Source organism: Chinchilla lanigera, unplaced genomic scaffold, assembly GCF_000276665.1.
Source record: "Chinchilla lanigera isolate Chin_1 unplaced genomic scaffold, ChiLan1.0 scaffold00004, whole genome shotgun sequence".
NCBI lineage: Eukaryota > Metazoa > Chordata > Mammalia > Rodentia > Chinchillidae > Chinchilla > Chinchilla lanigera.
In genome coordinates, this window is record NW_004955405.1 from 31839299 (window position 1) to 31854528 (window position 15230).

Genomic DNA, 15230 nt, shown 5'->3' on the forward strand with positions numbered 1-15230 from the left:
TTTTTTTGGTTTTTCTCTGGTACCGGGAACCGAACTCACGACCTTGTGCTTGCCAGGCAGGCGCTTTTGCCGCTGAGCTAAATCCCCAGCCCCTGTATACCAGCTATTTAATTAAGTAGATTTAAGTGGATAGGTTTATTAACCTGTAATTACTTTATATCTCATTACTAAAACTTTATATTTCACATCTGGTAACTTAATAATGTCTAGCATGATCTTTATTATTTCACATTTATAGTGAAAATAAGCCCCATCTAACATATTAAAAATAGATTGGACTGGTATTTTTTCTTAGAGTCCGGACTGAAAGCACACACCCCTAAACTGCCTTATATATTGGAAGCTTGATGGGGAGCATTTAATAAAATTTTGTGTATGCATTAATACCTGTCTTCCTGTATTTTAATGGCAAGGATACTGGATTTCGACTCGACTCACTACATACCATCCTGCAACAGGAAGTTCTGGTACAAGAGGATGTGGAGCTAATCGAGCTGCTTGATCCCAGTATCCTGTCTGCAGGGCAAGCTCACCAGCAGGAACATGGACACCTTCCAACGCTCTGCTCCTTGGCAACCCCTAATATTTGGTACTGTCCAGAAAGCATCTACTCTTCAACTGCTTACATACAGGGTATTCATGGAGGAAATCCGTGCCCGTGCTCCCCATTGTATGGGCATTATAAACATTCATACACTTAGCATCATAATGAATGTCTGGCTACGTCAGTGGCAAAAACTGCTTATCTTTTTTTTTTTTAATTTTTTTTTTTTTCCTGGTACCGGGAATTGAACTCACGACCTTGCTCTTGCCAGGCAGGCGCTGTGCTGCTGAGCTAAATCCCCAGCCCCAAAAACTGCTTATCTAAAGTAAATGCTCTACAGTGAAGCTTGGAGAAAAAAAATCCAATTTGATTATTACATGCTTCCAATTCAGTAAAATTAGTTCTGTTCTTACCAACCCAACAAAAATGTATAAATGTGCCGAAAGAAATCTCTCTTATCTGTACATCTATACAACCTGTTGTTGATGTTTCTTTATAAACAACAGGTTATGTCAGTCGCATCATAGAGACTCTAAGGATGGGGTGGGACATAGAGATAAACAGTGAATTGTTGCTGTTTGACTGAGAAGATAGGCAACATAATTTGATAGTTTAAACTATCCTAAAATTTATTTGGGAGGGTGAGACAGGAAGTTCAGAGGAGCCCAGGAGTTAGGGGCCAGCTTGGGCAACATAGTGAGACCCTATTTCAAAAAAAGAAAACCAACAGATGAAACAAAAATTATCCTGAAACTTTTAGCCACTTGAAGCACTTGGGTCTAATGCAGAAGTCCTGGGCCATAGTTTGTTTACAAAAAAGAAAAAGAGTGGATCGTGAGAAGAGGTTGTAGCAAGAGCTGTTGGTGCTCGTTTCTGTGGTTTGCTACGCTTGCTGGAGAGAGGAGAGCGAGTCCAGGAGCACGAGAGTCGCTGTGCCGCTGCTTCAGCACAGAAGCATTTACAGCCACTGCCCATCACGTTCCCAGCACACTGACCTCCCTCCTGTGGTAGCCGACGCCCGAGCTCAGTGTCTTCCAGTTCTTTAGTCACCCAAACATCCTTACGAGGAAATTTTTCAGCACTTTGTCCTTAAAGAATATAAGAGTTTGCCAGGCATGGTGGCACACAGGAGGCTGAGGTAGGGGGATTACAGATTTAAGGCTAGCCTAGAAACTTAGCGAAACAAGTCATTTTCTTTTTTTTTTAAGGTCATGCTTCGCGGTAGGTCTAGCATCTTATCTATTCTGTAGACCTCAATTTACGATTGCTTTTAGGATTAAAGTACCATCTTGCTTGTCTGATGGACACCATTTTCTTGGTTCTCTAGGGATGTCTCAGTGCTGTTTGCCTTCATTAGTTTGCTCATTATGCTTCCCACGTGGTGGATTGTCTCTTCCTGGCTGGTGTGGGGAGTGAGTCTGTGTATTTATTTGGTCACACGAGCTTTGAGATTTTTGAGGACAGCCAGACTACAAATGACCCTAAAAAAATATCATGTCCGTTTGGAAGACATGGCCACAAACAGTCGTGCGTTTACCAACCTTGTGAGAAAAGCTTTACGTCTCATTCAAGAAACTGAAGTGATTTCCAGAGGATTTACACTGTGAGTTCAATTTTCACTTTATTTTTAAAATGATTCTTTTCTACTATATAGTTTAAGGAGACTATTTACTGCCTGTTTTCATTTTTGTGTTGTATTTACAGGAAAAAGGTAGATTACCCTTTATAACTCATTGTAGTCAGTGAACTGTTCATTGAAGGGATAAAGACATTCCATGCTAGATTTAATATGGAATACCATTTTGCTTCTCTACTTTGAGAAACGAAGTATCTTGAGGATCATGAGTGTTTGGGCCTATTACCATGTGATTGCATGCGATAATAGGGTGCGCACATAACCCTGAGGCCAGTGTGCATGAGGAACTGAGAAAGTGTCTGTCCCCTTTATCGCCTACCAAATACCCTCTTTCTGTAGTGTAAGTGACAGATGTGTCTGACATGAGTACACTTTTGGACTTCTCAACATGTGTTAATAACTCTGTAGAGCCGGGTGTAGTGGCACATGCCTATAATCCCAGCGCTCGGGAGGCTGAGACAGGAGGATCACCACAAGTTAAATGCCAGCCTGGGCTACATAGTGACTTCAAGTCCAGCCTGAACTGCATAGGGAGACACTGTCTCAAAAAGCAAAATAATAATAATAATAATAATAATATTATAATACTCTATAGGTGAACATTAGCAGGTACTATGGTACTGGTACTTTCAGAATATTATGCAGATAGTGTTATTTTTTATTCCCTTAGGAAACTAAATATTCAGCAGTACAACTTTAAGTGAGCTGCAGGCTCTATTAGCTACTCCCCCCCCCCTTTTTTTTTAAAGGAAAGTCACTTATTGAGCACCAACTATGTTCCTTCTTCAATTCTAGTCACTGTTGGCTACAACTGAAGTCTACAATCATGAATGCTAGGGTAAATACCCACATCCATTCCTTGGACTTGTAAAGCCTGTTTCTGGTACAAAGCTAAATGCTCACAAATGGTAGTTGGACCAGACTATTCAATAACTTACATAACTTATCTAACCATTGCAATCTATAGGTAGGAGGACGTACATATATAGTGAAGAAGAATCACTGCTTTTAATTAGTTGTATGTGGAAGATCAGGAAAAGTGGGGGAGAAAACCCTCTGCCAGTGTGCATCCTTGGCTCTGCTGTGCTCTAGAATAGCACGTAAACAGTCTGGACATAAAAACTGCATTGGGGAAACTGTGGGACAGAGAATGGAGAGTCACTCGGTTGTATTCTCACAACAGTCCTACTTAAATCATCCCCAGACAGCGGGACTTTATACCTCATTCTGCTCAACTCAAAGTGACCATCCTCAGAATCTCTTACTAGTGTCTCTCCATTAGGTTAAGACCCCTACTTGGTAAACGATAGCAAATTTTAAATGGTTCTTTAAACTTTAAAAACCAGATTTATTTTAGGCACTGTCTCCCTTCCATTCTTAAACTGCACAGCATTGTCTTCGTGGCCTCCGTAGCTAGCTGAGTGGCTGTGTACCCGCCTAGTACTTAGGCACATGTGAGGGGTCTGTGCCGTTTGTCACCTTCCAGCTTCTCCCACATCTGTAGAGTTGGCATTACAAGGTAAAGTGGGCCACTTACACACAATCTACCTCCAGATTATGCTTTTCTACCCATTCAGATGGCAGAGGCAGAAGAAATATTGGAGGAAATCTTGCTTCATTTGTCTCCATCCCACTGGACAATGGATTGGAACAATGAGGAGGAATAATAGAACTTGAACCATAAGTTTTAGAAATACTTTCTGTTTGTGAAACTGATTTACTAGAACATAAACAATAGTGACATACATTGAAGTCATGAGTGCTGTTTTTGTCTTTGCCTACATCCTCTTAATTTAAAAATATGCGTGATAGTTACTATCCACTGATTTTAATTTGGTTTGGTGTTAAGTCTTGAGTTAGGTCTTTCTCACAAGTTTGAGTGTGAGTTATAGTGCAGTTCATTTGTACATGCTGATGTTGTTCTGCTACTGGAAGTTACTGGTTAAATGAAAAAAGTATCATCCAATAACTGAATGTTTAATCCTGCATACTTTCAGTTACAAAACAACACATGTCACATCTTGTCGCAAATGGATACTTCCGGTTAATCTTAAAGAAAGTGCCTCTTGAACAGCTTTGAGAGTAGCTTTCCTGTCACGCAGTAACCCTCCCTTTGCCTTTCTACTTGCATTCCCCTGTTGGCCACTGGTCCTGTTATCTTTCTGCGCCCCCTACTTCATTTTGAGTAGGTAAGTGCCAGTGGCAGCAGGTGGGTAAGTAATTTTGCCCTACTTTTATGAATGTACAGAATGTATTTTTATAAAGTACTGGATTATTCTGTACAGTGGCCAATTATATGGTTAGTGGACATATATAAATGTATGAGAAGATTATGAATATGTTGATAGTGATGCCCTTCATATATCCAGTGAATATAGGTTTTGAAAACTGATTGTAAAGTAATTCCACTTGAGTGTATTTTAGCAGGCAGGGTACCTTTATGGAACAAACAAAAGCAAATTCGTATGTAAATATTTGTACTATTTTGTTGTATCTCAGCTAAAATTCATTCTTTCTCTGTATTGGAGGAAATGTTTTCTCTGAGAGTTTGAATTTTTGCTTGCTATTTTTCTGGTGGCTACGTAGATATGAGGGAAATGGCTATTTATGACACTTGAGTTGGGATACTTATACTCATTTTCTAATGAAAATTATGAGAAAGAAATGTTTGTTCTAAGTTTAATAGAACTGTGGGTTTAGGAAACAACAATTGTAGGACACCTGTACAGTTGTATCACATTTTACTTTTCAAGTTTGCTTGACAGGGTCAGTGCTGCTTGCTCGTTTAATAAGGCCAGCCAGCATTCCAGTCCGCAGCTCGTTGGCCTTCGGAAAGCTGTCTACAGGACTGTGAGCGCCAACTTCCAAGCATCGAGGTTGGCCACCCTATACATGCTGAAAAAATATCCTTTTCTGTCTGTGTGAGAAAAAGCAGGGCTTCTGAAGTCCTGGGCAGAGACATTAGACTGGCACCCTGTAAAGTGAACTATATAGCAAAATTGCCTATTTAAAGCTGATTTCCTTTCTAAAGGTGAAAATGTATTCCACAGGGCATGACAAGAACAGACAGGAAGAAAATCTCTGCTGCTGCAACTCATTTTTACTGGTGGAAAAAAATGGTCCAAGCATAAAATGAAAAGAGCGGGACTTTAATCTTTGGACCAGAGGAAGAAGGGACGTCCTAATTTTTATTTTATTTTATTTTTTTGGAGACAGGGTCTCACTGTAGTACAGGCTGGCCTTGAACTCAAGGTGATCCTCTTGCTCAGCTTCCCACGTGCTGGGCCTGCTCACGCCACCACACCTGGCTGGGTCTGACCTTTTTGAAAAAAAGACCACTTGGCAAATTTGCGTCATGACATGGTAAGGACAGCAGGAAATTCCTTCCCCTTTCAAAATGTAGACTCTTAAGTACGCATTTTGGCTCTATCAGTTACTGCCTAGGTGACCTTAAGCAAGTTGCTTAACCTCTCTGCGCTTATTCTTTTTACCTTTAAAATGGTGATAATAATAGTCTTCTTCATTGTGTTGTTGGGGTCAGATGAGTTCGTGGATGCAGCGTGATCACCGTGTCTGCCACTCAGGAAGCACTAAAGACTGCACGACAGGAAGTCTGTACTTGAATTTACTAAGTTAGGTTATTGGTTCAATTGGCCAAAGAATTGCAGTTGACATGATCTTCGTTTTAGTAACAATTCAGACATGCATTACATTACAGGCAAATGGAGAGTGTGTTGGGAGCTGTGGTACTGATCACCTCCGTGTTACAGTTTCCGGAATGCTGTGTGTTGTGTGATGATGTCCTACACAAACCTCCCTAGCTAGATTTTCTTGTCTTCACTTTATGGGAAAACAAAGTAGAGGTTATCTGCCTGGCACGAGGTCACACAACTTGTGATGAGTAAAGTATTGACTGTGACTTATGACTTACAACATTTTGTGTGTGTGTGTGTGTGTGTGTGTGTGTGTGTATGCATGCATGTGTGTATAGCTATGCTATGCTACCTCTATGAAAATGGAAAGAAAACATTTTAATCTTCATCAAGAGTCATCCGTCCATCCTGCCACCTCCCTGAATATTTCCCTGCTATGGGTCAAGTATTCTAGGCAGTAAGAGGACAGTGAAAACATCCAGCACAAGTGTTAAAGACCTTTATATAAACCTTTCCCAGAAGAAATGGTAACCCTGGAAAACCTACCTTCCTGTTTTTTTCCAAGTTAGGGTCAGTATAGCTTCCCTGTCACCTTCAATCTAAAACCTTATTTTGAGTAATACCACAGCCTAAGAATCGTAACAATAAGAGAAACAGAATCTACATTTGTTTCAAGTTTTTACCTCTGATGAAATCAGAAAGATACTTCCTAAGTTTCTCCCTGAATAATGCTGCAGACAATGTGGTTCGCTTTCAGTGGTGACAATTTAAAGGCCTGAAAAAAGCTGAGGTTTATTCTGAGAATAAATGTTTCTCAACCTGACCTTGTTCTGTGGCACAATTAATATCTATGTATGTCATATCTGTATATAGCTGAACCACATTGTGTATAGAGAGGTTGACATATTTACAGAAAACAATTTTTATGATTAAAGTTCACATCTGAACATGAAAAAAAAGTGTAAAAGACTTGAGCGTGCGCAGTAGAGAAGCCAGCCCTCCAGCGCCAGTCCAGGTGGTCAGGCTGCCCCGCAGCGGAGCGCGACATTGCCCTTGGGCTTGTGGGGTGGGGACTTGAGGGAGCCCTCGGGGAGCGGACTCCACCCTCAGAGGTGGATGGGAGTGGCAGGCGAAGCCGAGGGAGGAGGAAGGCAAATGCACAGCAAGTGCAAGCGCACGGTGGGGCGTCAGTCACTGGATGAGCGAGCCCAGCCTCCTCCCCAGGCAGTGGTCACTCCCTGGACTCACTCACAGCAGATGCGAGGGAGGAGGGGTCCCCGTGCCGCCCACCTTCCTGAACAGTGGGGACCTTAAGTGCGGAAGGTAGACAAGACCCTTGTTCTCGTGACACGCCTTCTCCTGGACAGGTCATCAATACAAAGTGAGCAGTAGGACTTTCAGATACTAAGATGACTATAAGAAGGAAAACCGAGGGTCATAGACCCGAGGAGGGGTGTCGAACCAGTGGCACTCGTGCTGCTGCCATCTGTTTGTTACCATTGAAGGCTCTAAAAGGTTGCCATCACTGCGCTGTACAGAAACCTGAAGGAATTAAAATGAGAAAGAATCCACCGACCAGTTTTTGGAAACGATAAGCAAGAAACATACACCTTCCTGGGACAGCAGACCCACAGGGGTTAGAGGTGAGGGCAGACGTGGACGACGCCGGCTGAGTGCTGAGGAGAGGTCGGGACACGCAGCTCGGTGGCAGCGCCTTGGCAGGGGAGGGAAGCGCTCATTTCTCATCAAAACGCCGCTAGCCAGCACTGACCCAAAAACTTTAAAACTTGAGGAGAGTGGGTGTGTGATGGAAAAAATACTGCACTTAAAAAGAGAGGACCTGGACAGATGTAGACAGTGGGAAAGGCGCAGCCATGAAGCAGTGATAGGGTTCTTGACACAACAGTAGAACGATTGAAGTCACAGTATGTGGGGAAAAAGGCACTTTCGGTTTGTTTTTTGAGGTGGGGTCTCACTATGTAGTTCAGGCTGGCCTTGAACTCACTGTGTACCAGGTTGGTGACAAACCCTTGGCAGTCCTCCTGCCTCAGCCTCCTGGGTGCTGAGATTACACGCCAGGGGAATGGGTGACTGAGGGGTAAGGCTGGGAAGCAGCTTTCACTGTATGAATTTCTAATACGGTGAATGCATTGTGTGTTCAAAAACTATTGGAAAAAAAGTTCAGTCACCAGGTTCAGATGATTTTATATAGATGTATATATATTATATAGATATAGATATATTTATTTTTCCTACCGGGAACTGAACTCGGGACCTTGCGCTTGCCAGGCAGGCACTTGTGCCGCTGAGCTATATCCCTGGCCTGATTTTATAATTTAAAAATAAATTTCAGCCTATAGTACAGGTTAGAAAGCTCCCCCACATCATTTTATTTATGAAAAACTATAATCTCAGTATCCAAACGTGATATATTACAAAGAATAAACACTGTAGACCAACCTCAGAAATGTACAAAAGATTCCATAAAATATTTGTAAATTTAGCCTAGCGGTGTATCAGAAGATGCTGATCATATGACCAGAGACAAGTACAAGAAATGTGGAGATGGTCTGGTCTTGAGAACTGTGTGGATATAATTCTTTACAAAGTAATGAAAGGGAAAGGTAATTTTTCACTGATACTTACAGATGTGCTCAAGGGAGAGAGGAAACATCACGGCGGTCTGACACACACCCCGGAAGAGTCCAAGTGCTCCTTGCACGCATGGTCGCTGCAGTGTTCAGGTGGAGGCGGGGGGGGGGGGGGGGTAATGGCCACTTAGGGTCCAGCTGTGACACAGTAAATATGCAGTGCCACCTCAAAAGGTAGATGTCAAAAATTACTCAATGACCCTGGGCATGATGGCACACACCCATAATCCCACCGCTTGAGAGGCTGAGGCAGAAGGATCGCTAAGAATGTCAGGCCAGCCTGGGCTAAATAGCAAGACCCTATCTCAAAAAAAAAATCATTAGCATTGTGGCACTCTTGAAGTGTTGAATTTTTAACTGTTGAGAGAAAAAATTGTATTCACAAGAATCATTTGTTAATATATTAGTCTAAGATTAATTTCTGCTTAAAGTGGGGATATACTTCAGTGACATAAGCACCTGCCTGCTAAGTGCAAAGCCCTGAGTTCGATTCCTGGTACCACCCCAAAAAATTCTTTTAATTTTAAAGAATGTTTTAAAATTAAAAAAAAAAAAATCTTCAGTAGAAGTTCAAGCTCAAGCCGGGCGTGGTGGCGCATGCCTGTAATCCCAGCACTTGGGAGGCTGAGGCAGGAGGATTGTTGCGAGTTCAAGACCAGCCTGGGCTACAAAGTGAGCTCAAGGCCAGCCTGAACTGCATATTGAGACCCTGTCTCAAAAAGACAAAGAAAAAAACCCAACAAATCAAGCTCAAGGTGAGTGTATGTAACTCTGGACCAGGCGAGGGCAGTGTTTCTGCTGTGCTGATGAGTCATGTTGATTGCCTTAACCTGACTTAACCTACCCCCTGAACTCCGAGAGCGACAATGTCACCAACTACCTCTGCGTGGTGCCTTTTAAGGATCTGGGCCTGGGACTTAGTGAAGAGCAGATCTCAGAAGAGGAAGCACATCGCCTCACAGATGGCTTCGGCCTGCCTGCCCTGAAGGTGACCACCTGGGGAGGTGCCTACCTGGGAGGATGCACGGGATTGCACCCGGGGCTAGTCATGTGCTCCTTCACCTTTGTCCTTGCTGACTACTGTCATCTCCTGAATACCTTAGTGATTCTTTGTTTTGTTTGAGACAGGGTCTCACTGTGTAACTTATGCTGGACTCCAACTCCTGGCAGTCCTCCTGCTTCAACCTCCCAGGCGCTGGGGTTATAGGTGTGTACCACCATACCTAGCTCTATGACATAGCATTTCAAAGCTAACAGCATCATGCAGATGTGATAGAGATTTTCATATTGTGGTATTAAAAGTATTAATATATGAAATACCTTAAATTAGAACTTGGAGATAATTGAGTTACTTTAATAGGAAGTGATTTTATGACTAGCTATTTGTTTCAACAAACATGGATAAAGCGTTAAGATCTACATTTTCCCAAGGAAAATTCCCCAAGTTTATATTAAGAAAAAGAATTTTTTTCATATGGTAAAAGCCACATAAAAAGGTACAATTGACTACATAAAAATTAAATTTCAAATACAATGTACTTTACAATGAGCTCAAACAATTTTAGTAAAAGACGAAAGATTGATACGATCTGAAGAGAAACCAGAGTATCAAACAATTTTTATTAGCCCAGCACACACATATAATCCCAGCACTTGGGAGGCTGAGGGAGGAGGATTGCTGTGAGTTTGAAGCCAGCCTAGGATACACAGCAAGATTCTGTCTCAAAAAATCAACAATAACAAAAAATTATAATAAAGGGCTTTAAAGCCGAGTGTGGTGGTGCACTTACGTAATCTCAGCACTCACGAGGCTGAGGCAGGAGGATCACTGTGAGTTTGAGGCCAGCCTGGGCTACAAAGGTGCTTTCAAGCCCAGCCTACACTACATAGTGAAACCCTGTCTCAAAAAGATAAAAACAAACAATGCTAAATAAAGGGCTTGAATTCTTGCCATCTAAAGAGTACTAAGATATCTAAAATTTTCAGAGCTAGGGAGTATAGCTTAATGGTAGATTGCTTGTCTGGCATATATAAAATTCCATAGCACCATAATAAACAAAAAAGTACAATTTATAGGAGACAGCACAAAGAAAAAAGACAAACACCAGTAAGTGCAATAAAGTGGTCAATCTTAGTAATGAAAGAAAAGAAGCTGATTTTTACTAAGGACCCAGGAAGGTGCCCATATTAAGAGCGACTTCACTCTCTCTATGGGAGTGTAAGATGGCTCAGTCAGCAGTGGGTCCTTCTCCTCGGAGCTGTGTCCCCACTGCTGCTGCTTTGCCCTTCCATGCCTGTCACGGGCACCCAGAATACACTCAGAGGATTATGGCACAGACAATATTGGCACAGGTGACAAGTTTCATAATACGGACCTGGTAGTGACCTACGGTAAATATATTTGATGGGCTGCTCTAGTGTCAGTAGTAGAATAATGTTGAAGAAAAATACCTGGAAAAACATGAGTTAAAACAAGTTGCAAAAACCATGTGTGCTGTAAGATTCTAATAGGATTTTTAAGAAGTCAATCCAGACCAGGAGAGGTGACACTTGGCCTGTAACCTGTAATCCCAACACTCAGGAGGCTGAGACAGGAGAATGGTAAATTCAAGGCTGGCTTGGACTGTATAGCAAGATCCTGTCCCCAAAAGCCAGACAGAATAGCTGGAGACACTGACCTGATACAAAGTCTTACTTGTCTGGAAGAAATAACAGATTTTTTAAAATTTTATTTTGTGTTTTATTTTGTTTGTGAGACAGGAGGCCTCACTCTGTTCCCTAGGCTGATCTTGGTTTCATGAGCTGAACCAGTCCTCCTGGTTTAGCCTCCTAACTAGCTGGGGCTATGTGCATGCATCACTACATCAGGCTCCTCTAAGTTCTTAACTAGTTTTGGTTTTTTTTTTTAATTATAAAGTACTGCAGCCAGGGATATAGCTGAGTGGCACAGTGCCTGCCTGGCAAGTGCAAGGTCCTGAGTTCGATTCTAGTACCAAAAAAAAAATGTAAAAACAAAACAAAACAAAAATAATAAATTAAAAATAAAGTACTATATTTTCTGATTTTAAACATGAATCTTGTCAGGTATGGCACATGCTTGTAATCCCAGCACTCAGGAGGCTGATGCAGGAGGATCGTCATGAGTTCAAGACCAGCCTGTCTCAAAAAAAAAAAAAGAATCCACACATCATGAAGTAATTTAAATCAAAATTTCCTGTTTCCCCATAGCTTATGGATAGCCCCTTATCCAGAGCAGGTTCCTTCATCCAAAGATATATACAGTATTTCTGAGTTTTGGCTGAATTGATAATGTGACAGGATTAAGTGATAATTGCTCCTTTTTTGGTTAAGGGGGTTGTTTGTTTTTTTGAGGCAGGATCTCACTATGTGGTTCATGCTGGTCTTGAACTCACTATGTAGCCCAGACTGGCCTTGAACTCAAGGCAATCCTCCTGCCTCAGCCTCCAAGTGCTGGGATTACAGGCATGCTCCACCACACTTGGCAATTGTTTGTTTGTTTGTTTGTTTTTAAGTAGCAGTAAGCTATACCAACTTGATTTCTCTTAGACGCCTTGTCCCAGAATACTGGCATCCTGTCATCCTTGCTAAGCTCTCAGTACCCCTCTGGAAGGGTTTCCTTGTTCCTACTGTCAAAATCCAGAGTGTAACTCCTGCCTCCCACCCACAGGGCTGGCTCCCATCCACAGCCCCTGGAAAGCCCAAAGTCTCCTGACTGTTCTTTGCCTCTGTCCTCACTTCCTGCCTCTCAACACAGAGCCCGAAGGGAACTTGTGCTCATCCCGCTCCCCGCTTCCAGTTTCTGGCAGCCTCGGGCTCCCTCAGGGCCTGTGCTCTCCCTCTGTCATCTCCTGTGGATCACCTCTGGCCTCTCACAGAGACCCCCTTTTAGACATTCACTCTTCTCTCTTCTTCAAAGTCTTTTTCTCCGTGGCCCATCCACCAAAAAAGCTGTCTTGTTGCTTGTTATCTATTTCCTCTGGGGCTGTGGGATTTTTCTGTCCTCCTGTTTTGTTGGCTGTATTGTTTTTTTTTTTTGGTTGGTTTTTGAGACAGTATGGCTGGCCCTGAACTCAGCCATCCTCCTGCCTCAGCATGGGAATTGCAGGCATAGGCCACCATCCCCAGCTTTGGCTGTATTGTTAACACCAAGGAACAGTGCCAGGCGGGTCACTGGTGCTCAAGAAATCTTTTCTCAATGCACAAAGGAATAAAAAATCATTGTAGACACAGAACATAGTGCTTGAAACCTACAGGAAAGCTTGTTCATATTCAAGCATTCCTAGATTGTGTGTCTTTAGTAATACGCAAATTTGGCCTTGCTCGCTTTAAAAAAATAACTTTATAGTAAAGTAGACGCTCCTGAAATTATCTTAATTCATTACTTGCTTTATTTTATTTGTCAGGTTTTTTTTCTCTTAGCAGTTCTTTACTCCTTATAAAAATTAAGTCAAATGAATCACAAACCTTTATAAAACTATAAAATTTCTATAAGAGGCTGGGCATGATGGTGCACATCTGTAAACCCAACACTCAGAAGGCTGAGGCAGGAGGGTCGTTGCAAGTTCGAGGCCAGTCTGGGCTACAAAGTGAGCTCAAGGCCAGCCTGAACTGCATAGCAAGACCCTGTCTCAAAAAGACAAATAAAAAAATTCTATAAGAAAATATAGGAGCAAATCTTTGTGACTTAGGTAGAGTTTTTTTTTAATCATGTTAAATTAATATTTTTTTCAGTGAACACTACAGATATATAATCCCGAGATTTACAAGTGATTTACTGGAAGATACAGTATATTTATACTTTAAGGTATCTCTACCTGGGAGGGTATTTTCTGGAAATTTATGAGAAAATAATTGACATCAAACTTTTCATATTATTTGTACTCTTCTCCACTGTATGAGAAACAGTCACAGGAATTTTCGAAATAGGCATACATACATAGAGTTTCTCCCCAGTGTGACTTCCTTCATGTGTTCAACACTGTGTCTGCTGAATGTTTCTGCACATTACTTATATACATAGGGTTACCCCTCAGTATGAATTACTTTATGTTTACAAAATGCAGATTTAGTAGCAAAGCCTTTCCCACACTGCTTACATACATAAGGTTTCTCCCCACTATGAGCTTTTTCATGTTTTTGACAATAAGCATGTGACCTGGATGTTTTCCCATATTGCTTACATACACAGGATTTCTCCCCAGTGTGATTTCTTTCATGTCTTTGACAATGACTGTGTCTCCTGAAGGCTTTCCCACATTGCTTACATACATAGGGTTTCTCCCTAGGGTGAATTCTTTCATGTAATTGACAATAACTGTGTGTAGTGAAGACTTTCCCACATTGCTGACATATACAGGGTTTCTCCCCAGTGAGACTTCTTCCAGGTCTTTGGCAATGACTGTCTCCTGAAGGCTTGCCCACATTGCTTGCATACGTAGGGATTTCTCCCCAGTGTGACTTCCTTCATGTATTTGATACTGATTTTGTCTTCTGAATGCTTTCCCACACTGCTTACACACATAAGGTTTCTCACTAGTGTGACTTCTTGCTTGGATTTGAACATCATTGGATTTTCTGGAGGCTTTGGTACTTTTCATATGTACAACACTCTTTTCTCTAGGGCGAGTTGTTTCAAAATTCCAGAGCAGGTTTTCTCACATTACTCATAGTGATAAAGTTTTTCTCCAGATGTAGTCCTTTCATGCTTCTGAAAGGACTGGAAATCACCATAAATCTTCCATCTTCATTACATTTATGCAGCTTCTCTTCAAATCCCAAGAACTTACATGGCTTCAGTACAGTGTGAGCTCTAATGGGACCATTTAGTGATAAATGACCAATCAAGGATTCTGTACAAGTATAGTTTTCAGCTGGCTCTAAACCAGTTTGTTTCATGTTCACATTAGTATCTGCAGTCCAAAGGAATATTCCTTCATGGTGATTCCAAGCATTATATTGATAGCATTTCTCTACCTCTTTATTTCTTGGATTTGTCTGGCTATTTTGTATTCTTCAATCTGCTGATTATTCCAGGTTCTTCCTATAGCAGCCATCTGCATAAAAGTTTCCCTCATCACGTCTCTGTAGAGCTTCTTCTGGGATGGATTTAGCAATGCTCACTCTTCCACAGTGAAGTTAATAGCCACATCTTCAAAGTCACAGAAGCATATCTGCACCACTTTCAGAAGCCCCCCTGGGTACGTGGGTAGATGGGGTCCAGCAGCCCCTCCAAGGGCTGCCCTGCTCCCAGTGATACTGCAGCCCCTATACAGGGTCTTGATACCCAGTTTAGTCTGGCCTTGAGCTCACTTTGTAGCCCAGGCTAGTCTCCACCTTACACCAATCCTCCTGCCTCAGCCTCCCCAGTGCTAGGATTACAGACGTGTACCACCATGCCCAGATAAAACATTTTATTTTCATTTTACACTGTACAATTTTAAAAGTTCATGTGGTAAAATCATCTAATATCCACTTAGATGGACACTAGTCCTTTTTCATGGTGAATAAGTGCACTCTAAGTTCTTTAGAGTGGTTCTGTCCTCTTGTTGTCTGCCACTTCTCCATGCGGGGTGGTGGTGGGGTGGCCCCCTGTGTGCTTCGGTCCTTTCCTCAACAGGCCTCCACTGCTGAAAACGGGGCTCCTGACCCGGCCTACTCTTTTTTTTTTTTTTTATTTTAAAGAGTAAAAGAAGGATAACATAATAATAGGGGGGACTTAGCAAATT

The 15230-nt window shown here is 42.0% G+C and overlaps 1 protein-coding gene across 4 annotated transcripts in view; it reads left to right on the forward strand.

Moving 5' to 3' along the window:
- Vezt (vezatin, adherens junctions transmembrane protein) overlaps nucleotides 1-15230 on the forward strand; it is a gene marked incomplete in the record, with an annotated part of 67643 nt that overhangs the window by 37353 nt on the left and 15060 nt on the right. For 3 of the 4 annotated variants that reach the window (XM_013518452.1, XM_013518455.1, XM_013518466.1), the window contains 4 exon segments: nucleotides 414-589; nucleotides 1872-2147; nucleotides 4934-5083; nucleotides 9325-9472. In XM_013518452.1, coding sequence (XP_013373906.1) covers nucleotides 414-589; nucleotides 1872-2147; nucleotides 4934-5083; nucleotides 9325-9472 — 750 coding nt within the window. 4 annotated transcript variants of the gene reach the window in all.